Source organism: Saimiri boliviensis, chromosome 14 (assembly GCF_048565385.1).
Source record: "Saimiri boliviensis isolate mSaiBol1 chromosome 14, mSaiBol1.pri, whole genome shotgun sequence".
In the NCBI taxonomy this organism is placed as follows: Eukaryota; Metazoa; Chordata; class Mammalia; order Primates; family Cebidae; genus Saimiri; species Saimiri boliviensis.
Window position 1 is genome coordinate 44552790 of NC_133462.1, and position 24177 is coordinate 44576966.

The 24177-nt window shown below is 59.7% G+C and overlaps 1 protein-coding gene across 1 annotated transcript in view; it reads right to left on the minus strand.

Moving 5' to 3' along the window:
• Positions 1–276: 276 nt before the first annotated feature.
• The window catches only part of CSNK1G2 (casein kinase 1 gamma 2), a 39114-nt gene continuing 15213 nt past the window's right edge, over positions 277–24177 (minus strand). Inside the window, exons 2-12 of the mRNA XM_039466035.2 lie at positions 12113–12563; positions 3601–3641; positions 3436–3505; positions 3198–3346; positions 2855–3089; positions 2700–2785; positions 2523–2607; positions 2293–2441; positions 2100–2183; positions 1918–2024; positions 277–1433 (exon numbers count right to left, since the gene is read on the minus strand). Of these exons, the coding sequence (XP_039321969.1) occupies positions 1379–1433; positions 1918–2024; positions 2100–2183; positions 2293–2441; positions 2523–2607; positions 2700–2785; positions 2855–3089; positions 3198–3346; positions 3436–3505; positions 3601–3641; positions 12113–12299 (1248 nt within the window). The 5' untranslated portion in view covers positions 12300–12563 and the 3' untranslated portion in view covers positions 277–1378. The remainder of the gene's footprint in view (positions 1434–1917; positions 2025–2099; positions 2184–2292; positions 2442–2522; positions 2608–2699; positions 2786–2854; positions 3090–3197; positions 3347–3435; positions 3506–3600; positions 3642–12112; positions 12564–24177) is intronic.

Consider the following 24177-nt stretch of genomic DNA (forward strand, 5'->3'; position numbering starts at 1 on the left):
GCCCCATCGCTGATGTTTTCTGGGTCTCTGTGTAGCTTTGGGGAATAGGAATAGTTGCCTGTTTGTGACTTCCCCTTTCCAAGGTCAGTGAAAACTGTCTCCTGCCCTCTCCCCAGACAGAGCCCAGCTCTCCCCTCTGCCTCTGTCTTCCTTACCTTCCCGTGCTCCGCCGCGCCGTCACCCTCTGACCTGTCCCTCCCCTGTGGGCAGGGCTGTGATGGAGGCGCTGTCTGCTCCAGGCCAAGCTTCGTACAAAGTCCAGACACAACACTTGGGTTTGATTTCATTTTTTTTATTTTTTTAAAAAAGCCCCTAAATTCTATGGCTTCAAGGGAGCGTCAAAGAAACGTGAATGCCATTTCTGTACACTTGGTAAAGCAAACCCTAGACTCCCAGCCACGGCCCCAAGCTGCCCCACTCTGCCTGGCAGCCTCCAGGCAACCCCACTGGGGACCGCCTGCCAGTCCAGGGCGCCCCCAGGCCCCTGCGCGCACACCTGCGGGGCTGGGCCGGGGCTTTAAGGCGTTTTGTCTGGCCGCTGGCTGGGTGGCGGAGCACAGAGGCAGGAAGCCCCGTGCCCACGATCCACGCAGCACGGCCCGGGGCTGAGCAGGGCGACACCAGCCAGCCGTCCCACCTCGGGTTCTGGGCGTCGGGGCACAGCCTCTGGGAGCAGGTGCACTGAGAAGCACCCGCCTGGCAGGGCCCACCTGCCCTCGCCGGGGCCAGCTGGGAAGAGGCTGCGGGGTTGTGCCCGCAGCGCCCAGGCTTTGGTGCAGCATTTTGGTTGGGGAGCCGGCTTCAGCTGTGGCGCCACCCCCGCCTTCCCCTTTGGTTTCGGGGAGGCCCGCGGCACGGCCTCACCCCTGGCAGCAATGCCTGTGCTCCTCCCAGGAGGGCCTGGGCAAGACGGCCCCACGGCACCCCTCCAGGCCGGGCCTGCCTCCCCTCGAGAAAACGGCCTTTGGATCGAGGGAGACAAGCTGGACTTTATGACGCTAACGGGGGAGGCCGGTGGGGCCGGGCCTCAGCCAGAGCCCCCAGATCACACTACTCACTTCAGCAAAGAAACGGAGGGGCAGGCGTGGGGGCAAGGCGGGCCTCTGTTTTTTCCTTTTTTCCTTGTTTTAAATAGTTAATGCTCTTGGAGGGAAGGACTAGACACAGGTGTAGGAATATCGCCAAAGTCTTACGTGAAGGGAGTGACCCACGTCCTGGGGTGGGGCCGCCAGCCCAGCCAGGGCGGCCCCTGCAGTCTGCGTCCTGGCTTCCAGCCAGGGTCTGGCCCTGGGCCGCTGTGGGTGGGCCCCGAAGGCCTCACACAAGCTCAAGCCCCGAGGGGCTGCACGGAGAAGATTCAGGGGCTGCATGCGCCCGGTCACTTGTGTCGCTGCAGCGATTTTCTCTTTCTCCTCTTGAAGAAGCAGCAGCATCTAGGGAGGGAGGTGGCCCAGGGTGAGAAGACAGGGGAGGCGGGGACCACCTGGGGTGAGAGGATGGGGGAGGCGGGGGCAGCCTGGGGTGAGAGGATGGAGGAGGGGGAGGTGGGGGCAGCCTGGGGTGAGGACTAGGGGGAGGCGGGGGCAGCCTAGGGTGAGAGGACGGGGGCAGGGGTGGGGGCAGCCCAGATGAGGGCGGAGGGGGAGATGGGGGTAGCCCAGGTGAGGACAGAGTGGGGGATGGGAGCAGCCCAGGTGAGGACTGGAACGGGGGATGGAGGCAGCCCAGGTGAAGACGGAGGGGGGGATGGGGGCAGCCCAGGTGAGGACGGAGGGGGGGATGGGGGCAGCCCAGGTGAGGACCGAATGGGGGATGCAGGCAGCCCAAGTGAGAACGGCGGGGGGATGGGGGCAGCCCAAGCATCAGGCTCCCCCATCCTCATGGGGACCCAGGGCCCCCCCACCCCCAGAGCCTCACTTGGTTTCGTCGGCGACCTCCACCTCTGCGGGTGCCGTGATAGGGGCGTTGGAGTGGCCCGCCGTGGGGTCGTCAGCGTTCAGCTCCCCGTTGGTGGAGTTCAGCGCCTGGGGGACGGCAGTGAAGGGTCACGCTGGCAGCCTGTGCCCCTCCCTGGGGCCTCGGTCCCGCCCGGGCCTCACCTGGTTTTTGCTGTGTGGCTGGGCTTTGTCCCGGAGCTGAGCCTGGGAGGGCAGGTCTGTGTGGACCGTGCCGATGGGGGTCGGCTGTGGGTGGGAGAGCCGGGGTCAGGATGGGCTGCAGCGCCGCCTCCCATCCCCTCGGGGCGGTTTCCTGGTGCACCCCCCCCGCACACACCCCAGGGCCTCCACCTACCAGGGGCTTCCCGGCCCAGTCGTACTCATAGTCGAACACGAAGCCGCTGCGGTCGAAGAGGTCGGTGAAGAGCTTGCGCAAGTAGTCGTAGTCGGGCTTCTCGAAGAAGTCCAGGCGCCGCACATAGCGCAAGTACGTGGCCATCTCCTCTGCAGAGACAGCACCGAGCGGGCCTTGGCTGGGGCGGGGGAGCAGGGTGGAGGCGGGAGCGCGGGGCGTAGGCGCCTTACCTGGGAAGTTCTCGCAGAGCACCTCAATGGGCGTGGCGCGTTTGGTGTCCCCGATCTTCTGGTACCGCTCCTTGAGCGTGTCGGCCTGTGGAGGTCTGCAGTCAGCCCTGCTCCTGCCCCGCGCCCCACCCGCTCGCCCGCCCACAGGGATTCATCCTCACAGGTGCCCGTGCGCACCTTGAGCCCCTGCCAGGGGAGGCTGCCGCGCAGAAAGTACATGAACATGTGGCCCAGCGCCTCCAGGTCGTCGCGGCGGCTCTGCTCTGCGGGGACAGGGGCGCAGCCTCAGCGGGGTCCTGGCGCCCACCCCCCGCCGCGCGCGCGCAGCTCACCCTTGCCCAGATGCGTGTTGATGCTCATGTAGCGCGCCGTGCCCGTCAGGCTCTTGTGCTCGCGGTACGGGATGTGCTTCTTGGTCTCGGGGTCGATGTACTCCTTGGCCAGCCCGAAGTCGATGATGTGGATGGCGTGCTGCCGCTTGGTCCCCGGGCGGCCCACCAGGAAGTTCTCGGGCTTCACGTCCCGATAGATGAGGCTCTTGGTGTGCACGTACTCCATGCGCGTGATCTGCAGGCAGCAGAGCGGGGTCTGCCGGCCTGTGCCCGGCCCCCTGCCCCGCCCCGCCCACGTGCTCCCCGCCCACGTGCACCCCGCCGGGCCTCGCCCACCACGCACCAGCTGGATGGCGATCATCAGCACCGTCTTGAGCGTGAAGGTCCGGTCGCAGAGGTCGAACAGGTCCTCCAGGCTGGGCCCCAGCAGCTCCAGCACCATGGCGTTGTACTTCCCGCATGGGCCGAAGTAGTAGACCTGAGGGACGCCCTCTGCGGCGGAGGACAGACGCACCGAGTGTGGCAGCGGCCCCCTCCCTGCCCCTGCGCAGCCCCCACCCCACCCGCGGACTGCCCGGTACCTGTGGCACTGAGCTGCTTGTAGAACCGGTACTCCAGGTGCAGCTGTGGGGCCCGGGACTTGATCGGCTCCTGGGGGCACAGGTGCGAGTCACTGGGGGCCCTGGTCGCTGCCCAGAAATCCCTGGGGGTGCGTCAGCGGGGATGGGGTGGAGGGGCCGACTCACCAATTTGATAGCCACGTATTCATTTGTATAGAGATTCTTTCCTGTGGGGATAGAGACCATCAGCACCTCTCACCCCGGGCTACCCAGCCCCCATTTCCCCAGCTCGCCCACCCCGGACAGGAGGCAAAAGGGACCACCCTCCAAAGAACTACCCTCACCCAGCAGCCAGGCCTGGGCCCAGCCTGCCCGTGCACTGCCCTGGGGCCTGCCAGGTCCTCCCCACACCAGCACCTGTCCTGGTTCACAGCACTGCAGGCCTGGGTATCTGCCAACCTCCCCCACCGTCCCCACCCCTCCCTAGCCGGGGAGGTTTCTCACAGCCTTCAGGGAGCCTCAGGGGCTCCACACTCCTCTACCCCTTTCTCAAAGACGCCCTCAGGTCATGGCATCTCCCGCAGGGGGAGGCCCCCACCGGCCCCCAGGTGAGCCCAGCACAGCTGGAGAGGGACCTGCGGCCCACATGCGTTGGAAGAGAGGAGCATAGGTCCTGTCTCCTGGGACCACCAGCCACGCTGGACTTCAGGGCTCGGTCCCGTCCCAGGAAAGTGCAGAAGGCAGAAGGCTGTAACTTTTTTTGAGACAGGGTCTTGCTCTGTTGCCCAGGCTGTATGCAGTGGTGAGATGACGGCTCACTGCAGCCTCTGTCTCCTGGGCTCAAGCCATCCTCCCACCTCAGCCTCCTGAGTAGCTAGGATTACAGGTGTACGCCACCACACCCAACTAATTTTTGTGTTTCTAGCAGAGATGGAGATGGGTTGCTCCAAGTTGCCCAGGCTGGTCTTGAACTGCTGAACTCAAGTGATCCACCTGCCTAAGCCTCCCAGTGTCCAGATGGCAGGCAGGAGCCCCTGTGCTGGCCCCAGGCACAGCTTTCAGCTGCTGCAGCCCCTGAGGAAGGAGAAGGCCAACCCTTCACGCAGGGGAGCTGTGAAGGGGCAGCTGTGCAAGCTGGCCTGCCTGGGGGTGGGCATGGCCTCGCTCATCAGCCAGTGGGCCCACATGGCACATGGCCCCAAGGGCTCCCCAAGGCAGCCGGGCCAGGCAACATGCCCAGAAGTGGCTGGCGCCCACGTGGCTCCGGCTGAGGACGGCACTGGGACCACAGCCACTGTCTGCTGGGCGACCTGTCCCGAGGCACGACAAGGCACCACGTGGGGCAGCCCCATCTCTCAGGCACCGGCCGGCTGGGTTACCGCGCTGGGTCTGCCATCAGCTGCCTCTGCCCAAGCAGCATTCCCTGCAGAAAGAGGCCTCCGCTTCCTCCTGCCCTGCTGCAGCTGGATGGGCAGGCGGCCTGGGGACAGTGGGTTTGGAAACCCTGCGAAGTGGATGCAAAACCCCAGAGCCGGTGGCTGAGCCGCACACGGTCAAGACCTCACAGTCTGAGACTGGGGGTCCCACCTGGGCCCTGAGAGCCTCTTCCCCCTGCTAGTGCCCAGTCTTGGGCATGCCCTGCAGCACGGGAATCACTGGGGCTCCTTCCGGCATCACCCTGTCCGTAGCACTGCCCGGCTCTAGTTCAACAGGTTTTTTTTTTTTTTTTTTTTTTTTGAGACGGAGTTTCGCTCTTGTTACCCAGGCTGGAGTGCAATGGCGCGATCTCGGCTCACCGCAACCTCCGCCCCCTGGGTTCAGGCAATTCTCCTGCCTCAGCCTCCGGAGTAGGTGGGATTACAGGCACGTGCCACCATGCCCAGCTAATTTTTTGCATCTTTAGTAGAGACGGGGTTTCACCATGTTGACCAGGATGGTCTCGATCTCTCGACCTCGTGATCCACCCGCCTCGGCCTCCCAAAGTGCTGGGATTACAGGCTTGAGCCACCGCGCCCGGCAGTTCAACAGTTTTAATCAGCTTGTCAGTTTCCCCAAACAGCCTCAAGAAGGTGGCATCTTGAGCACGCAGAATCGTGAGGATGCAGGATGGCCACACTGGTGACCAGGCACCTCCTTCCAAGACTAAGCCAGGGACCAGGGCACCTCCCTCCAGGCCTGAGCCAGGGAAAAAGGCGCCCCCCTCCAATACTGAGGCAGGGACGGGGCGCCCCCCTCCAGGACTGAGGCAGAGACCGCGGCGCCCCCCTCCAATACTGAGGCAGGGACCGGGGCACCCCGCTCCGGGACTGAGGCAGGGACCGGGGCGTCCCCCTCCGGGACTGAGGCAGGGACCGGGGCGTCCCCCTCCGGGACTGAGCCAGGGACCAGGGCGTCCCCCTCCAATACTGAGGCAGGGACCGGGGCTGCTCCCTGCATTTCCAGAACAAATGAGTTCGCCTCCCTTGTTTTCCCCCAACGTAACAAGTTACTAGAAAACTTTCCTCGTAAAACAGAAGGAGCCATGCCCTGAACACCCAATACTCACCGCCGAGGCCCCAGAACTAAACCTGCCAGACGGCTCCATCCTCACAGCTGCCGTCCACCAGTCCGTCTTAGTTTTAGATGGATTTCAAGTTTTTTCTTGAATGTTGCTCTGTTGCCCAGGCTGGAGTGCAGTGGCGCAATCTTGGCTCACTGCAACCTTCCCCTTTTATGGGTTCAAGAGATTCTCCTGCCTCAGCCTCCCAAGTAGGGCGGGATTACAGAGGCACACACCACGCCTGGCACATTTTTGTGTTTTTAGTAGAGATGCCATTTCACCATGTTGGCCAGGCTGGTCTCGAACTCCTGACCTCAGGTGATCTGTCTGCCTCGGCCTCCCAAAGTGCTGGGATGACACATGTGAGCCAGCAGGCCCAGCCAGATTTCCAAGTTTTAGAGCTCAGGACACTGCCCCCTAAACCTTCCACCTGCAGGTTCTTTCAGCTCTTGCGTATCCTTCCTTTGCTGCCCACTCCTGTACAGTCCTGGTCCTGTTAGGAGGGAGAGCCCACGGCCCCCACCTATCTCCCCTTCCCCACCCCTGTGGTGGGCTCCTCGCCCTGGTGCACAGTGTGCCTGGCTGGCGCTGTGCCGCGGCTCACAGGATGGGAGTGGCTGCCCATCTGCCCCTGGGGGACGCCCTGCTGTCTACAGTCCTGCCTCTCCAGAGCAGAGCTGCGGTGGGCGCGGCTGTGGGGCTTGTCCTGCGGGCAGCTGCCCCCTTCTCCAGCAGAGCGTCTGCCTGTGTGCGACGCTGTCCCCCTGACATCTCTGGATTTATTATCCAGCTGTGGCTCCCTGACGGTCGGGCAGACGCTCGCCAACGTTGTCCCCAGCCTGGCTGGCCTCATGTGCTTGGCAGTGTCTTGTCTTGATGAGCAGGCCTTTTAGGCTCTGATGCATCGATGGTGATACGGCCTTTCCCGGCTCCTCCGCTCCGTTCCGTGGAAGAAACCTTCTTCGCCTGACCCCTGCCGCTGTGTGCAGCAGTGTCAGAGGCCTGGGGATCTGCAGACTCCGGGAGGCGGCTTGGTGCTCTGGGCTCTGGAAGCCAAACGGCGCCCCCGGCAGCACTCTGTGCACGTGGAGGGCAGCAGAGCCCGCGAGGCCTGGGAGAACAGCTCCAGAGAGGCTCAGGAGGTTCTGGAGGACACACGGGCAGGAGGATGCCACAGTGCCAACAGCGGAGTGAGGGGCCCTCCCCAGACCCTAACTTCAGCTGAGAACCCAGAAGGTCCATACCTTGGTGCAGGGCTCCCTGGCCCTGGAGTCCCTGCGCCAACAACCCTGAAGCCAACCCTGACAGAAGCAAAGTAAGCCACGGGACAAACGCAGGGCCCAGTCCAGGAGATCACACCCTCCACACTTCACGGCACACACCACGGCCACATCCAGTGAGGCTGTCTCACAGGTCGGGTGTGGGGGGGTGGGCGTGACCTTGACAATGAACAGAGTCAGCAGCAACCCACACGTCACTTCACACAGTACTGTGGCTTTGATGTGTCCCCCAAGGGTCACATGTTGGAAACTTGATCCCCAATTCTGCTCGCTGGGGCTGGGGCCCGGTGGGAGGACCCGGGCTGCTGCCCTTGAAGATGGGTGAATGTCTCAGCATGGAGCGGGTTCCTGATTAACAGGTAAATCCGGCCCCTCCCGTCCTCCCACTCCTGCCTTCCACCACGGGAAGACACAGGAGGAAGGTCCTAGCCAGACGTCGCCCTCAATCTGGGGCTCGCCAGCCTCTACAACTGTGAGCCCATCAATTTCCGTTCATCACAAATGGCCCAGTCTGTGGCACAGTAGCACAAAGCGGACTAAAACAGCACAGACGTGTTCAAAGACTGAAAGGAAAAGATGGCCACCGTGAACGCGCACGTGGGAAGCCTCGGCAGAGAGACCCAACGGAGAATCAGACGGGCTGAAAAATGCCGCAAGCAATGCCAGAGTCACGATGGCCATCAGAGGCTGGAGGCTGCGGGAAAGGAGCGAACTTACACAAGCAGCGGCCACTGCACAGCCCGGCGCCAGCAGAGCACAGAGGCTGAGGCGAACAGCCGGGGCTGCGGGACCTGGGGACAGGGCCGAGCACTCCTGTCACACACACACCCGGAATCCAAGAACGGAAGCAAGGCTGGGCCTAAAACTCCGCAATCCAGCCAGACACGCTTGGGAGGGTAAGGAAGGTGGTTCACATGAGGTCAGGAGTTCAAGACCAGCTTAGGCAACAGAGTGAAACCTGGTGTCTAGTAAAAACACAAAAAATTAGCTGAGCATGGTGGACAGCACCTGTAATCCCAGCTACTCAAGAGGCTGAGGCAGGAGAATCGCTTGAACCCAGGTGGCAGAGGTTGCAGTGAGCCAAGATTGTGCCACTGCACTCCAGCAGGGGCGACAGAGCAAGACTCTGTCTAAAAACAAAGCGTGGTGGCCCACGCCTGTCATCCAAGCACTTTGGGAGGCTGAGGTGGGCAGATCACCTGAGGAGTTCAAGACCAGCCTGACCAACATGGAAAAACCCCATCTCTATTAAAAATACAGAAAATTAGCCAGGTGTTGTGCCTATAATCCCAACTACTCCGGAGGCTGAGGCAGGAGAATCACTTGAACCCGGAGACAGAGGTTGCAGTGAGCCGAGGCGTAGGTGGCAAGAGTGAAACTCTGTCTCAAAAAAAAAAAAGCAAGGCTAAGGTAGAAAACTGTACCACAAAATAATGGCTCACATTTTTCCAAAGTTAATTTTAAAAAATACCAAGCCGGGCGCGGTGGCTCACGCCTGTAATCCCAGCACTTTGGGAGGCTGAGGCGGGTGGATCACGAGGTCAAGAGATCGAGACCATCCTGGTCAACATGGTGAAACCCCATCTCGACTAAAAATACAAAAATTAGCTGGACATGGTGGCGTGTGCCGGTAATCCCAGCTACTCAGGAGGCTGAGGCAGGAGAATTGCTTGAGCCCAGGAGGCGGAGGTTGCGGTGAGCCGAGATCGTGCCATTGCACTCCAGCCTGGGTAACAAAAGCGAAACTCCGTCTCAAAAAAAAAAAAAAAAACAAAAAAACAAAAAAAACCAACACAGAGCTCCAAGGAGTCAATGGATCCCAAGCAGGATAAAGTCAGAAACACACACCTAAGTAGAGCACAGTCAACATTTTAAACCAAACATAAAACCTCGAAAACAGAAAAACTGACCCATTCTAGAACATTCTCAACAAGGGAACAATATTCAGCAACCTGAGTCCTGAACAGGCTCAGCACCAAAGCCACCGCCAGCTGAGGGCGGGCCCAGGCGGTGCTCGAGACGCCCCGTGCTACTCAGCTCTGTTTGGGCAGTTCTCAGAAGAGCCCACGGCCAGAAACGTCTGTGGTCCCCGCGCCAAGAACAGATGAAGAAGGCGTGGGGAGTCCCCTGACGGACGGCCTCCTGGCACCGAGAAGCCATGATGTGCGGCTCCCGCAGCACACGACACGAAGACGCCAGGGTGAAGAGAGTGCAAACCACAGCTTCCTAAAAGCTGGTGCCAGGGACCTGCGACCGCCACCCAAGGGCCCACGTAGCCATCTGGGACCCCAAAGCCATCCAGGGCCACTCCTTGGGCTGCAGGTTGCGGGCTGTGCCAGGTGTATGTGTGGATGTGTGTGTGTGCGGATGTGTGTGTGCGGATGTGCGTGTGTGCGGATGTGCGCGTGTGCGGATGTGCGCGTGCGCGGATGTGCGTGTGCCGATGTGCGTGTTTGGTTGTGTGGATGTGTGCGGATGTGTTTGTGTACGCGTTTTTGGCCATGCGTGCCTCTGTGCGGATGTGCGTGTGTACGTGTGTGGACATGCATGTGTGCTTGTGTACACGTGTTTGTGGCCGTGCATGCCTGTGTGTGGATGTGTGGATGTGCGTGTGTACGTGTGTGGATATGCATGTGTGCTTGTGTACACGTGTTTGTGACTGTGCATGCCTGTGTGCAGATGTGTGTGTTTGTGTACGTGTCTGTGGCCATGGGTGCCTGTGTGCAGATGTGCATGTGTATACATGTGTGGATATGCATGTGTGCTTATGTACATGTGTTTGTGGCTGTGCATGCCTGTGTGCAGATGTGTGTGTGTGTGTATGCATCTGTGGCCATGGGTGCCTGTGTGCGGATGTGCGTGTGTAGGTGTGTGCAGATATGCATGTGTGGATGTGCGTGTGTGTACGTGTGCGGCTGTCCCTGTGTGGGTGTGTAGATGTGTGGCCATGCGTGCCTGTGTGCGGATGTGCGTGTACGTATGTGCGTGTGCTTGTGTACACGTCTGTGGCCGTGCGTCCCTGTGTGTGTGTTAGTGTGCAGATATGCATGTGTGGGCATATGCGTACACATCTGCATGTGGCTGCGTGTATGAGCGTGCACACACATGCAGGGCTAGGAGACCACAGCTCCCAGCAGGGAAAGCTCAGTCTCTTGGCTGGGAAACCGCACCCAGGGACTCCCAAGCCACAGGCTGTCGGACAGGCAGTGAGGCTTTGTGGCCCACACCCAGCCTCTGTGCAGAGCTGGAATCCCGGCAGCCTCCCCAAGGGCTGGGGTGGACTCTGGTTCTGGATGGGGCCTGCCTCAAGCCGGCCTCCCGGGGCTCTGGGTGCAGCCAAGGAGAACAAAAGTGGTCAGGCACAGTGGCTCATGCTTGTAATCTCAGCACTTGGGGAGGCGGAGGCAGGCGGATCGAGGTCAGGAGTTAAAGACCAGCTTGGCCAACATGGTGAAACCCCATCTCTACTAAAAATACAAAAAAATCAGCCAGGCATGGTGGTGGGTGCCTGTAATTCCCGCTACGCAGGAGGCTGAAGCAGGAGAATCGCTTGAACCCAAGAGGCAGAGATTGCGGTGAGCAGAGATCCCGCCAATGCATTCCAGCCTGGGCAAAAGAGCAAGACTCCACCTCGAAAAACAAAACACTGAAGCAGCCAACAGTGACCCCCAGAGCAGCCCTCGCCTGGGAAAAGCTGCTTGACTCACAGGACACACACTTCTGCCGCACTAACTGCCTGCTGAACCCCACTTCCGCCCACAAGTGGCAAATGCCATTCATCCCCATTTAACAGGTGGGTAAACTGAGGCAAGAGGTAGGAAGCAGGGCCACAAAACATTCTTGGGTCCAGGTGGCCACAGCCCATGCTCCTGCACCCCTGGGTGGCCGCTCTTGAAGGTGCAGCCACGTCAAATCCACTCCTTTGGCCTCAGTTTCCCTCATCTGACAGCCTCATTGGGCTGAGGGGCCAGATTCTGGTACCGCCTGCTCTGGGCGCCAATGTAAGGCTGATACACTGCTGTGGCCTCCTGGACCTGCCCATCCCTCACTCCTTCACAAGGACCCCGATTTCCACCACTACAGACACTGACTGGGGGTGCCTTGGGTTCCCCGGAGAACCGCAGTAAAAGATGCCATGTGCCCTCCCGCAGGAGCTCAGGCATTTGTTACATCCAGCAGCAAACATTCATCACAAAATGAATGTAACTGGATTTTCAGGGATGATCCAGGTCCCAGGCTCAGCTAATCACGGACTGGGACCGGCAACCAACGTGCTCAGAGCTCCCCGAGGCCTGGTGGTCATCTTCAGGCACACCCACCCTGGGAAGGTGGCCCTGGCCGGTGAGAGGCTCAGCCCTCAGCCCCTTCCTCATGCCCGCCTCCAGTAGACCCTGGCAGGGGAGGTAGGTGTGGGCAGACAGGAGGGAGCCAGGTGGGCCAGGCGCTGCCTTTCAAAGGGTGAAGCTAGGAGTGGCGCACAGCGTCATTGCCACACAAGTCACTCCAGCCACCCGACGCCTGCTCTGGGCCGGCTGAGACCTCCCACGAGCTGAGTGCCGGGCACGCGCCTGCGGTTAACGCCGGGGCTTCGTCCTGCACGGACACGGGCAGCGGAAGTCACTCCTGACTTAGCACTCTGGCTCCTGGCGGCCTGGCCTGCTCTGGGCCACCTGCTTCCCAACAGAACTGTTTCCCAAAAAGGGGACAGGGCCAGAAACCCACCCTCCCCGCAGAACCTCCTCGCTCACACCACGATCGACCCATGATTCAACACACCTGCCGGGGACCTGGGGTGGCCCCGCCAGAGGCTGCTGTGACCTCGGCCGGCACTGCCACGGCCTCCTGCCCCTGCCCCCACCCACCACCGCGTGGGCCTCACCTAGGCGGAGCTCTCCGAAGTTGCCACAGCCGATCTTCTTGCCGACACGGAAATTAGGGCCCACCATCAGGACCCCCGAGCTGGTCCCCGAGCTCCGGATGCCGTGGCTGCTCCGGCCCCCACCGGCCTTGGACATTCTCCGGCCCTCCTCTGTCTCCCCTTTCCCTCCTTTCTTGTCAAAATCCATAAGTTTGTGATACCCTGGCCTCTCCACGGTGACTCTGCTGCCGTGCAAATCCTAAGTCTGTGGAAACCTGAGGTCCTGGCTCCTCTGAGGCTAGAACATCCCGGCGGCGGGCGGGCGGGCGGGGCCCGCAGCTCCTGGCTACTGAGACGCAGGCGCTTGGGCCGGCCAGGCCGCGGTGCTCATCTTGGTGGCCTCGGGGTCGCTCTCGGGGGCAGGAGACATTCTGCTGACAGGTCCCACTGCCTCAAAGCTCACGGTTCACAGCTGTGGAGAAACAGAGGCACGGATGAGCGCCAGCGAGGCCCCCATGGGGTTGGGGCTGCAGAGCAACTGAGGACAGGGGCAGAGGGTGTGGAGGACGTGGGCAGGGGGCTGCTATGCTGGAAGGGGCTCTGAGGCCAGGGCATGACAAGCACCGTCCCTGTCCCAGAACCCAGCTGGGAAGCATGCGCTGCATGACATCAGAGGCCAGAGGTCTTGACGAAAAGGGTGGGGCTCAGGGGCTTTCTGGGGAACAAGAGGGGTGGGGGGGGGTGGCACAGGCAGAAGAGCATGCTGCCAGGAGGGCATGGTTGCCAATCCCAGGGAGAGGCCCTGAGGGTCCCGAAGCCGGGGACAGTCCACTCCCGGACACAGAGGGGCCACACAACAGTCCCTGTCCGCAGGCCCCGGGCTGTCCAGGAAAGAGGGAGGGAAACAGGTGACAGCAGGCAGACCCAAGGCAGGGAAATGGGAGCCACCAGGCTGCTGCTGCTAATGGCAGTTGGGTGATGCTGACGGGGGACCAGAGGGCAGGAGGCCCCCAGCCGTGACCCAGGCTCGGGCTTCGTTCTCCAGCAGCCACGGGTGGAGCGGGGCAGGCTGAACGCCACTTGGGGCTGTGATGATGCCAGAGTGGGTCCAGCCCACCCCTTCGGTGCAGAGGGGAGCTGGGGAGGGATCGGCGTGGCTTGAGGGACAGTGGAGCCAAAGGTGACCTAAGCAAGGCCAGACAGCCAACTTGCTACCCCAGGGGAAAGGACAGAGGCCTCCGGTCCTGAGAACGAATGCACAGTTCCTGCTCCCGGGATGGTGGGACCCCAGCCCACAGCCCCTCACCGTGTCCACACCACCTTAAATGTTCCCGAGCCCAGGGCCACCAAGGGCCCCCAAACCCACTGCCGCCCTCAGAGAAACGCAGAGTCTGGACAGGGCTCATGGCTGAGGGGACTCCGTGGGTCGCTCTCTGGAGTGAGAGGGCCAGCGGACCCCAGCTGGCATGGAGCCCACTCTCGGCGCAGGCCCCGACAGGAGGCAGGACAGTTCCCTCGAGGAGCCTCAGGCAGCCTGGGGAGGGGTCCCACCTGCAGAACCAAAGGGCGAGACTATGGTTTAACTGAGCTCTACGGCACGGCAACCCCAGGGACGCCACTGTCACCTCCTGACACCCTTGAGCCAGGAACCCGCCCAGGAGTCCAAGAACCCTGCACCTGGGGCCACCACAGGCCACCCGCCGCTCCGCACAGATCCCACCAGGTCCTCCCTCGCCCAGGCCCCAGCCGCCCCCCGACCCCACCCTGGGGCTCCAGGCAGACAGAAGCCCCACCTTCATGAGAGAAGGGGGGAACCAGAGTTGGCTGCTGTCCCCCAAGATGTGCAGGGGAAGAGGTGCCCTGCCAACCGGCAGGACGTGGGAGCCACAGGTGAGGAAGGGCAACCAGAGCACAGCCATTGTCAAGAATGGAAGGACAGGAGCTCCCAGCTGAACAAGCCACGCCGGACAAAGGCACTGGCGTCGCAAGCTGCTGCGCTCCTGTCCGAGAAAGGCCCTGTGATCATCCCAGGCAGCCCTGAGGGTTACACGCCGCAGTCAAGTCACTCAAATCTTCCAGTTTCCCAGTTGCACAAGAGTCACGTTCCCAGCGTACCGTGGTCTAGAACGTGTGCGGTAGCGCTGTGTCTGATTAAAACAATGGATGCACTTCAATTAAGCCGGTGTGGTGCCACAAGCCTGTGGCCCCAGCTACATGAGAGGCTGAGGCGGGAGGATCGCTTGAGCCCGGAAGGCGGAGGCTGCAGCAAGCTATGATCGTGCCACTGCACCCCAGCCCAGGTGATAGTGAGACCCCCATCTTCAATAATAAAGAAATGCCAAGCCACAGTGACAGTCATTGGAGTTGCGTGTGAGCCCTCACCTCCCCGAGGGTCTCACCCGGATGTGGGTGGCGGCTGCTGAAGGCTGGGGAGGCTGGGGCAACTTCTCAAACTCTGACTACAAAAGAGTCGGCTGCACGGACGGACTCTCCCTCTCGTGAGATTTCTCCGTGGGGCGGCTGCCTGACGGCATTTGCTACCCGCAGCAGAACGTGTTTCAGAACTGGAGTCGGTCCTCTCAAACCTGTAGCTGCTTCACCAGCTGAGGCTGCAGGATATCCCCGGTCCTTTGCTCTCCTCTGGACCACGTCCACAGCATCTGCACCTGGACTAGAGCGCAGCTGAGGCGACTCCTCACGTGTGAACGTTTTCTCATGAGATCGTGGCCGTTGAGTCGCATCTCCAGGTTCTTCTAATTCTCCTTCTTTGCTGCTAAAACCTCTGCAGCTCTGCCCTCCACTCAAGTCTTGAACCCTCACCGTGATCCTTGAAGACTGGGATCAACTTCTCCCAAACTTCCGCTGAGCTGACATCTGACCTCCCACGAATCACGTGGGTTCGTCACGGCATCTACAAGGACAAATCCTTTCCAGGGGGATTCAATTCACTCAATTTCCCCAGCGCCACCAGAGGACTCTCTCTCCATGGCACCTACAGCCTTACAAACATATTTCTAAACCATGAGAGTTATGGGCCGGGCACGATGGCTCCTGCCTGTAATCCCAGCACTCTTGGGAGGCCGACGCAGGCGGACCGCTTGAGGCCAGGAGTTCAAGACCAGCCTGGGCAACACAGGGAGACCCTATCTTTACAAAAATAAAAACAAAGCTAGCCAGGCACATGGCAGTGCCCACCTGCAGTCCTAGCTACTTAGGAGGCTAAGGTAAGAGGATCACTTGAGCCTGGGAGGCGGAGGCTGCACTGGGCTGTGACTGCAATTCCACTGCAGCCTGGGAGACAGAGAGACTTTGTTTCAAAAATAGTAAGACTTGGCCGGGCGTGGTGGCTCAAGCCTGTAATCCCAGCACTTTGGGAGGCCGAGGCGGGTGGATCACGAGGTCGAGAGATCAAGACCAACCTGGTCAACATGGTGAAACCCCGTCTCTACTAAAAATACAAAAAATTAGCTGGGCATGGTGGCGCGTGCCTGTAATCCCAGCTACTCAGGAGGCTGAGGCAGGAGAATTGCCTGAACCCAGGAGGCGGAGGTTGCGGTGAGCCGAGATCGCGCCATTGCACTCCAGCCTGGGTAACAAGAGCGAAACTCCGTCTCAAAAAAAGAAAAAAAAATAATAAGACTTGGCCAGGCACAGTGGCTCAGGTCTGTAGTCCCAGCACTTTGGCAGACTGAGGCCAGCAGACTGCTTTGAGCTCAGGAGTTCCAGACCAGCCTAAGCAACATGGCGAAATCCCACCTCTTAAGAAAAAATGTAAAAATTAGCTGGGTGTGGTGGGACATGCCTGTAGTCCCAGCTACTCAGGAGGCTAAGGCAGGACAACTGCTTCAACCCAGGTGGTGGAGACTGCAGTGAGCCAAGATGGCGTCACTCCACTCCAGCCTGGGTGACACAGCGACACCTTTTCATTCATTCACTCATAAATGACATGCCAAGGAGTCATCTGGGCTTCCAAGTCATTCATTCATTCATTCATTGATCCACGCGCTGCAAAATGGATGCTGTGCCAGCAAGGACGGAAACACGTCGTCCATCCATCTCGATCAGGGCTCTGGGGCGACGGGTGTGTCCTCAACGAGCAGTCATGTTTTGAAAGGAATCTTTTTTCTGAGCAACAGGTCTCAAAGTGGGCTTCAGCTATTCCGTAAGCCCAGTGTTAAACAGATGTGCTGTCGTCCAGATCCAGGCCGTTGTTCTATTTCTTTCTTTTTTTTGAGACAGAGTCTCACGCTGTCACCAGGCTAGAGTGCAGTGGCATGATCTCGGCTCGCTTCAACCTCTGTCTCCCGGGTTCAAGCAATTCTACTGCATCAGCCTCCTGAGTAGCTGGGATTACAGGTGCCAGCCATGACAGCCAGCTAATTTTTGTATTTCCAGTAGAGACGGCGTTTCACCATGTTGGGCAGGCTGGTTTTGAATTCCTGACCTCCTGATCTGCTCCAGCCTCCCAAACTACTGGGATTACAGGCATGAGGCACCGCGCCCGGCCCTGTTTTCCTATCTAGAGCACAGAGTGGGTTTGGCATCCTTCTCAGGGGCCCTAGGATTTGGGGAATGTTAAAAGCCCCGGCCTCACCTGAAAGTCACGAGCTGCATTAGCCATTAACGGCGGTGGGAGGTGGGGGGGGGGGGCGCCTCTCCTTTCAAGCCAGGGAAGCACTTCTCCCACTTGGGGAAAGTCCTGGGTGCCATCTTCTTCCAGCAGAAAGTGGCTTCCTCCACGCTGAAAATCCGCTGAGCGCAGCCACCTCCATCAATGATCTTGGCTGTGTTGTCTGAATGCTGGCTGACGATCTCCATCTGCACGTGCTGCTTTTCACCTTGAACTTGGGTTTTTTGGTGGTTTTCTTTTTTTTGACACAGGGTCTCACTCTGTCACCCACAATCACAGCTTGCTGCAGCCTCAAGCCCCTGAGCCCAAGCGATCCTCCCACCTCACCGGTGTGCCAGAGTAGCTGGAGCTACAGGCATGCACCATCATGCCCAGTTCATTTTAAAAAATTTTTTTGCAGAGGCTGAGCATGGTGGCTCCTAGTGTAATCCCAGCACTTTGGGAGGCCGAGGTGGGCAGATTACTTGAGGTCAGGAGTTCGAGACTAGCATGGCCAACATGGTGAAACTCCACCTCTACTAAAAATACGTAAATTAGGCCCGGAGTGGTGGCTCCTGCCTATAATCCCAGCACTTTGGGAGGCGGACGCAGGCGGACCACTTGAGGTCAGGAGTTCAAGACCAGCTGCCTGGCCAACATGGTGAAATCCCCACCTCTACCGAAAAAAAAAGTACAAAAATTAGCTGGGCATGGTGGTACGTGCCTATAATCCCAGCTACTCAGGAGGCTGAGGCAGGAGAATCACTTGAACCAGGACCCGGGAGGCGGAGGTTGCAGTGAGCCAAGATCGTGCCACTGCACTAAAGCATGGGCTACAAACTGAGACTCCTGTCTCAAAAAAACAAAACTAGGCAGGCGTGGTGGTGCATGCCTATAAGCCCAGGTACTCGGGAGGCTGAGGCAGGAGAATCACTTGAACTCGGGAGGCAGAGGTTGCAGTGAGCTGAGATTGTGCCATTGCACTGCAGCCTGGCGAAAGAGCGAGACACCATCTTTTTTTTTTTTTTTTTTTTTTTTTTTGAGATGGAGTTTCGCTCTTGTTACCCAGGCTGGATTGCAATGGCGCGGTCTCGGCTCACCGCAACCTCCGCCTCCTGGGTTCAGGCAATTCTCCTGCCTCAGCCTCCTGAGTAGCTGGGATTACAGGCATGCACCACCATGCCCAGCTAATTTTTTGTATTTTTAGTAGAGACGGGGATTCACCATGTTGACCAGGATGGTCTCGATCTCTCGACCTCGTGATCCACCTGCCTTGGCCTCCCAAAGTGCTGGGATCACAGGCATGAGCCACCGCCCCCGGCCTGACACCATCTTAAAAGGAAAAAAAACCATCAATGGGCTACAATAAACTGACGACAGAGTATGATATATTTCATTTTCATGAAAAAGTTATAATAAACCACCATGTTACTCCCTGTCTCTGTGGATGGGCCTGTCCTGGACATTCCTTTTCTTTCTTTTCTTTTTTTTTTTGAGACAGAGTTTCACTCTTGCTGCACAGGCTGGAGTGCAATGGCGCGATCTCGGTTCACCACAACCTCCGCCTCCTGTTTCAAGCAATTCTCCTGCCTTGGCCTCCCGAGTAGCTGGGTTGACAGGCGCACGCCACACCTGGGTATATTGTATTTTTGGTAGAGACAGGTTTCTTCACGTTGGTCAGGTGAGTCTCGAACTCCTGACCTCAGGTGATCCACCCGCCTCAGCCTACCAAAGTGTTGGGGTTACAGGCGTGAGCCGCCGTGCCTGTCCTGTTCTGGACATTTCACAGAAATGGGATCACACACTCCAAGTCCCCTGTGTCTGGCGTCTCTCGCTGAGTCTGATGTCCTCAAGGTGCATCTGCCACGGTCTGCGTCGGGGCTGGGTCGTGTTCCAGTGTGTGGAGGACCACATCACGCCACCTCCTCTGCTGACGTCCATCTGGGCTGTAGTCACCGTCTGGCTGCTGGACTCCGCAGCTGTATTTTACACAGGCTTTTGTGTGGCCATGGGTGTCCACTCCTCTTGGGTATGTAGCTGGGAGTGGCCTTGCTGGGTCGGATGGGAGCTCCATGTGCGTCACTGATGAGCTGCCCGGCCGTGACCACAGCGGCTGGAGCGAGTTACACCCAACCCGTCGCACCTGAGGGTCTGATTCCTACACACCCAGCCACTGCTTCTGTGAGGCTTGGTTTCTGTTTTTGCTTTGAGACGGGGTCTGGCTCTGTGGCCCAGGTGGGAGCACAGTGGTGCCACCTCAGCTCGCTGCATAAGACATGGTCTGGCTCCGTGGCCCAGGCGGGAGCACAGCAGTGCCACCTCAGCTCACTGCAACTTGTCTCCCAGGCTCTTGCTGCAGGCTCCCGAGTAGCTGACTATAGGCATGCACCATGCACCCCGATGCCTGGCTAATTTTTTTTTTTTTTTGGTAGGGATGGGGTCTTGCTGTGTTGCCCAGGCTAGTCTCAAACTCCTGGGCTCAAACAATCCCCCATCCTCGGCCTCCCGAAGTGCTGGGATGACAGACACGCGCTGGTGGCCCCAATGCTGTGCTTCTGGGCACATCCATGCTGGGGTGTGCTTTGAATGTGCATTTTTTGGCTGACTCCTGGTTTTAGATGTCTGTCTTCTCCACTGGACTGGGTCAGGGGTGCAGGGGTGCCCTGGTGCTGCAGATGAGGGAGGGGGCCGGTGACACTGATGTGACCAAGTGGCCATGGGTGAAGGGATGACAGTCGGTGCCCTTCACCCAGCTTAGAGGGCAGATGTCTCAAGCTACCAACTCTCCTGACTGTCCAAACATCCAGAAACGCCCACGCATGGCTAACCTAGTTTCTCTAAACCAACTCATATTAAAATTTAACTTCCTTCCTGGGCGTTTTAGGGGGGCAGTCTCCTCATGTGCCCTGGGAAAGGGATCCGTGAGACGCAGATCCCGCCCCCGCCGCAGCTCATCTCCCGTCACAGGGACAGGGCGCCCAGGCTGCGCTGTCCTGGTATCCCCCACTGAGGCCCTGCTCCTGGAACCCCCCGCCAGCAGGGCCTTCTAGAGAAACGGACAGCATGGCCTGGAGTAGAGGCCGCTGGGCCTGCCCGCGAGGCTCCTCGGCATGGCTGGAAACTCAGGGTGACACACACACCCAGCCAAGAGGGACATCCAAGGTAGCCCCACCCAATGCCTCTGTGTAGGGAAAGGAGCAGCAGCTCTGATGGCTGAGCCAGGCTCAGGTCCTCCACCCGCCACGGCCAGGTTCTGACCAAAGGGACTGCCATAGCGCCCCACCCCTGACCACACCCCTCCACAGCCACGAGAGCCACGGGGAACAGCCCACCAACAGCAAGAATGCCACAACCATGATGGCCTGGGCTGGGGTCACACTGGGCTGTCCTGGTCACACCCTGCCCATCCATCCATCTGTCCTTCTACCGCAGCTGCCTCCAACCCCATCCAGACAACAGCTAACAAGGTGGACAGGGAGACTTCTGCAGAGGACCACCATGGGGGGTGACACATCCGTGGGAGAGAAAACTGACGCCTGGGGCCTCTCCCCTGCCCAACCCACTGGCACAGAACACTCTCCCTCTGGAAACCCTCTTGGGATCCACAGGAAGGGGCACTGAAACGTCCATGCCTGCATTTTTTTTTGGAGATGCAGTTTGCTCTGTCACCAGGCTAGAGTGCAGTGGCACAATCTTGGCTCACTGTAACCTCCGCCTCCTGGGTTCAAGCAATTCTCTGCCTCAGCTTCCCAAGTAGCTGAGATTACAGACACCTGCCACCAAGCCCAGCTAATTTTTGTATTTTGGTAGAGTCAGGGTTTCACACATTGGCCAGGCTGGTCTTGAACTCCTGACCTCAAGGTGATCTGCCCGCCTCAGCCTCCCAAACTGCTGGAATTACAGGTGTGAGCCACCGCGCCCAACCTCCTTTTTTTTAGTTAAAACAAGAGTCTTGGCCGGGTGCGGTGGCTCAAGCCTGTAATCCCAGCACTTTGGGAGGCCGAGGCGAGTGGATCACAAGGTCAAGAGATCGAGACCATCCTGGTCAATATGGTGAAACCCTGTCTCTACTAAAAATACTAAAAATTAGCTGGGCATGGTGGCGTGTGCCTGTAATCCCAGCTACTCAGGAGGCTGAGGAGGAGAATTGCCTGAACCCAGGAGGCGGAGGTTGCGGTGAGCCGAGATCGCGCCATTGCACTCCAGCCTGGGCAACAAGAGCGAAACTCCGTCTCAAAAAAAAAAAGAGTCTTACTCTGTCACCCAGGCCAGAGTGCAGTAGTGTGATGTCGGCTCACTGCAGCCTCCACCTCCCAGGTTCAAGTGATTCTCCTGCTTCAGCCTCCCAAGTAGCTGGGATTAAAGACACCCCCCACCATGCCTGGCTAATTTTTTGTATTTTTGTAGAGACAAGGTTTCATCACGTTGGCCAGGCTGGTCTCGAACTCCCGACCTCAAGTGATCCACCTGCCTCAGCCTCCCAAAGTACTGGATGACAGGTGTGAGCCACCACTCCCTCAGCCAGCCTACTGTTAGATTTTCCATCCTACCAGAAAGCAAAACCACACACTTGCGCACAGACAGACATATGCAGACCCCAAGCACAGGCACGTGGAGGACCCAGCAGTGCGTCAGAGCCCAGTGTGACATGCTGCCGGGTCTACTCGAGTGGCAAACATCCCCAGGGGACACTGCCCGGGAGTAGTCCCCACCCGAGGCCGGCCTGCTAGCAAGGCACTGGCTGCCTTTCTCCACGAAGACCAGAGGCTGCCCAAGAGGCAGCGTCCTGACACAGGCCTTGGCTTTCCCTTGCTAGAAAGCAGCAGGACGCTCGGCCACCTCGGATGCATGCAGCAGCAGGGGAGGCCAGGCGAGGTCTGGAGGCCTTCCCTGTGGGCAGAGGGCGAGAAGGCCCAGGTCCCAGACACACCTGTCTCCTAAGCAATCCCCAGTGCTGACGAAGACACCTGGCAGTGGGAGGGTCAGGACGGGCACCCAGGGAGGGCAGGGAAGGTCCACACCCCTACACAGGGCCCTAGGTGTGGGTGGGGGCTTCTGCCTGGCTGTCCCCAGGTCATGCCCTTTGCGACAGCAGGTAATAAACTCTCCCTCCGGTTCTTAAGAGTCCTGCTACAGGACCAAGAGCCCAAATGGGGGGTCGTGGGACCTGCAACATGTAGCCAAGGGGTGCGGGGACCCAGGGAGGCATTAAAGATGGGGGAGGCTTCACGAGGGACTGCGCCCCAGCCTGTGGGGTCTGTGTTACCCTGGACGGGCGGTGTCAAGTCAGGAGAGACACCCCAATGTCACATCAGGAAAAAGACATCTAGACAAAGGAGTGGGGACGCTCACAGGCACGGAGAGGGAGCCTCCAAAACCCTCGGCGAGGCCAAGAGGCTGGAGGCCACCGAGCAGAGCGTCAAGAGCCAACACCACGGACTTTGCCTGGAGAACGAATCCACCCCTGCGTGCTGGGAGGATGAACCGTTCTCAGTCAGACAGCATGGACGGAACCCCAGCCTCGAGAAGAGCTCAAGGCGCTGAGCTGTGGGGGTTACAGGGTGGTGGGGACAGCCGGAGAGTCATATTTCAATCATTCCTATGAAAACCAACTTGTACTCTGGGAGCAAACGGAGATGTGGACTGGGAAGCCATGTGGGGAGGAGACGCTCGGGACCCAGAGCCGATGCCACACCCACACTCACCACTGGCTACTGTGCCATGCCTGGCAGAACTGAGGCCCTCTCCACCCTCCCGCTCCAAGCGCGGAACCCGTGTACCCTCCCTGCCAAGCCCTGCAGGGCGGCACTGCCGGGCTCCCACTCCCCCACATATACGCTCGGGCACCCAGAAATGACCGGCAGCACTTGTTCCCTTCACAGATACACCAGGTGCCCAGAAAGGACCGGGAGAAGCCCAGCAGCCTCTGGGGGCCGCCGAGGAGGAAGCTGTGCTCGGACAGGCGCTGGGCACAGGCTCTGGCGGGAACGCTGGGCCTCCCGGTCCCCTCAATTTCAGGCAGGGCAGACAGGGCCCTCAAGGACAGACCCCCACGAGGCTGCGCTGGCTTCCAGGCCTGCAGACTCGCTCAGGAGGAGCCACCTGCTTGGCCACTGCCATCCCTCAGGCACCCCATTAGGAAGTGAGCAGGGTGGTCAGTACGCGTCCTGACGCCCCACTACAGGAGACAGGCGTGCGCCTCCAACCTCTCCCTGCGCACAGGGGAAGCACGGGGTGCCGTGAGGCTGGCTCTGCCGTGCCCGGAGCCCCGAGAAGTAACCATGAGTGATGGCCGGGCGAGGTGGCTCCTGCCTGTGATCAGCCTCAGCAGTGCCACACACACAGTGCCCGCCGAGCACCCGCCCTACTGTTTCCAGGGGAGATCCAGCAGCTGCTTGGAGGTGACCAGACACCCTCAGAGGCCCCTCTGTGCCCACACCCGCAGCCACCCGGGGCCCCTCGTACCCTCGTCTCGCCTGTGTGATGAGCCGTGGAAGTGGCCCAGCGTGTGGCATCTGCCCGGGGCCCTGCAGGGGCAAAGGCATCGTTCGACTCCCTCGGTGAGGACAAACACAAAGCTAGGACGGAGGCGCCTCCTGACGGCAGACCCCAGGCCCTCCACACAGCGCCACCCAAGCCATGAGGGGCAGCACCTCAGGCGCAGGCTCAGCACGTGGTTTGCCCTTGTGCTTGATACACCCCGGGACACCTCTCCCCCACTCTGCTTCCTCTCTGTGCTGCCTACCTGACCACCCTACTTCTTGTCCTTGTGGCCCCCCGCCTGCTCTCCATCTAGGCTGTCCCTCCTGACGCGGTGGCCCTCAAGTCTGCAGGGCTGCCTGGAGGGAAGAGGGGTCTTCGTCCAGGTTGCTTCTCTTCCTAGCTGTCCCTGGCTCGCCCTCTCCACAGCTGGGGGACCCCCGGGGCCCAATCCCACCCCCAGGCTCCAGGTGGCACTGTTTAAATGACGCATCAGGGTGAGACCGACAAACGCAGGCACCACCACCAGCCCTGCCCCTGCAGAATCCCCCGGCTGCTCCCTCCTCCTCTCCTCCAGGTGGACTGCTGGCTTGGTCAGATTCTCCCACTAAGTAACCATGAGTGATGGCCGGGCGTGGTGGCTCCTGCCTGTAATCCCAGCACTGAGCAGCCAAGGCGGGCCATCACCTGAGGGCAGGAGCTCGAGACCATCCTAGCCAACATGGTGAAACCCCATCTCTACTAAAAGTATAAAAATTAGCCGGACACAGTGGCGTGTGCCTGTAGTCTCAGCTACTCAGGAGGCTGAGGCAGGAGAATCGCTTGAACCTGAGAGATGGAGACTGCAGTGAGCGGGGACTGGGCCACGGCACTCCAGCCTGGGCGGAGACTGAGCCACTGCACTCCAACCTGGTGACAGGAGACTCCGCCTCAAAAAAAACCCAAAGAAACCATCATAAGTGATGTGTAATTAATGGCCGGAGTTAACTCAACCGCC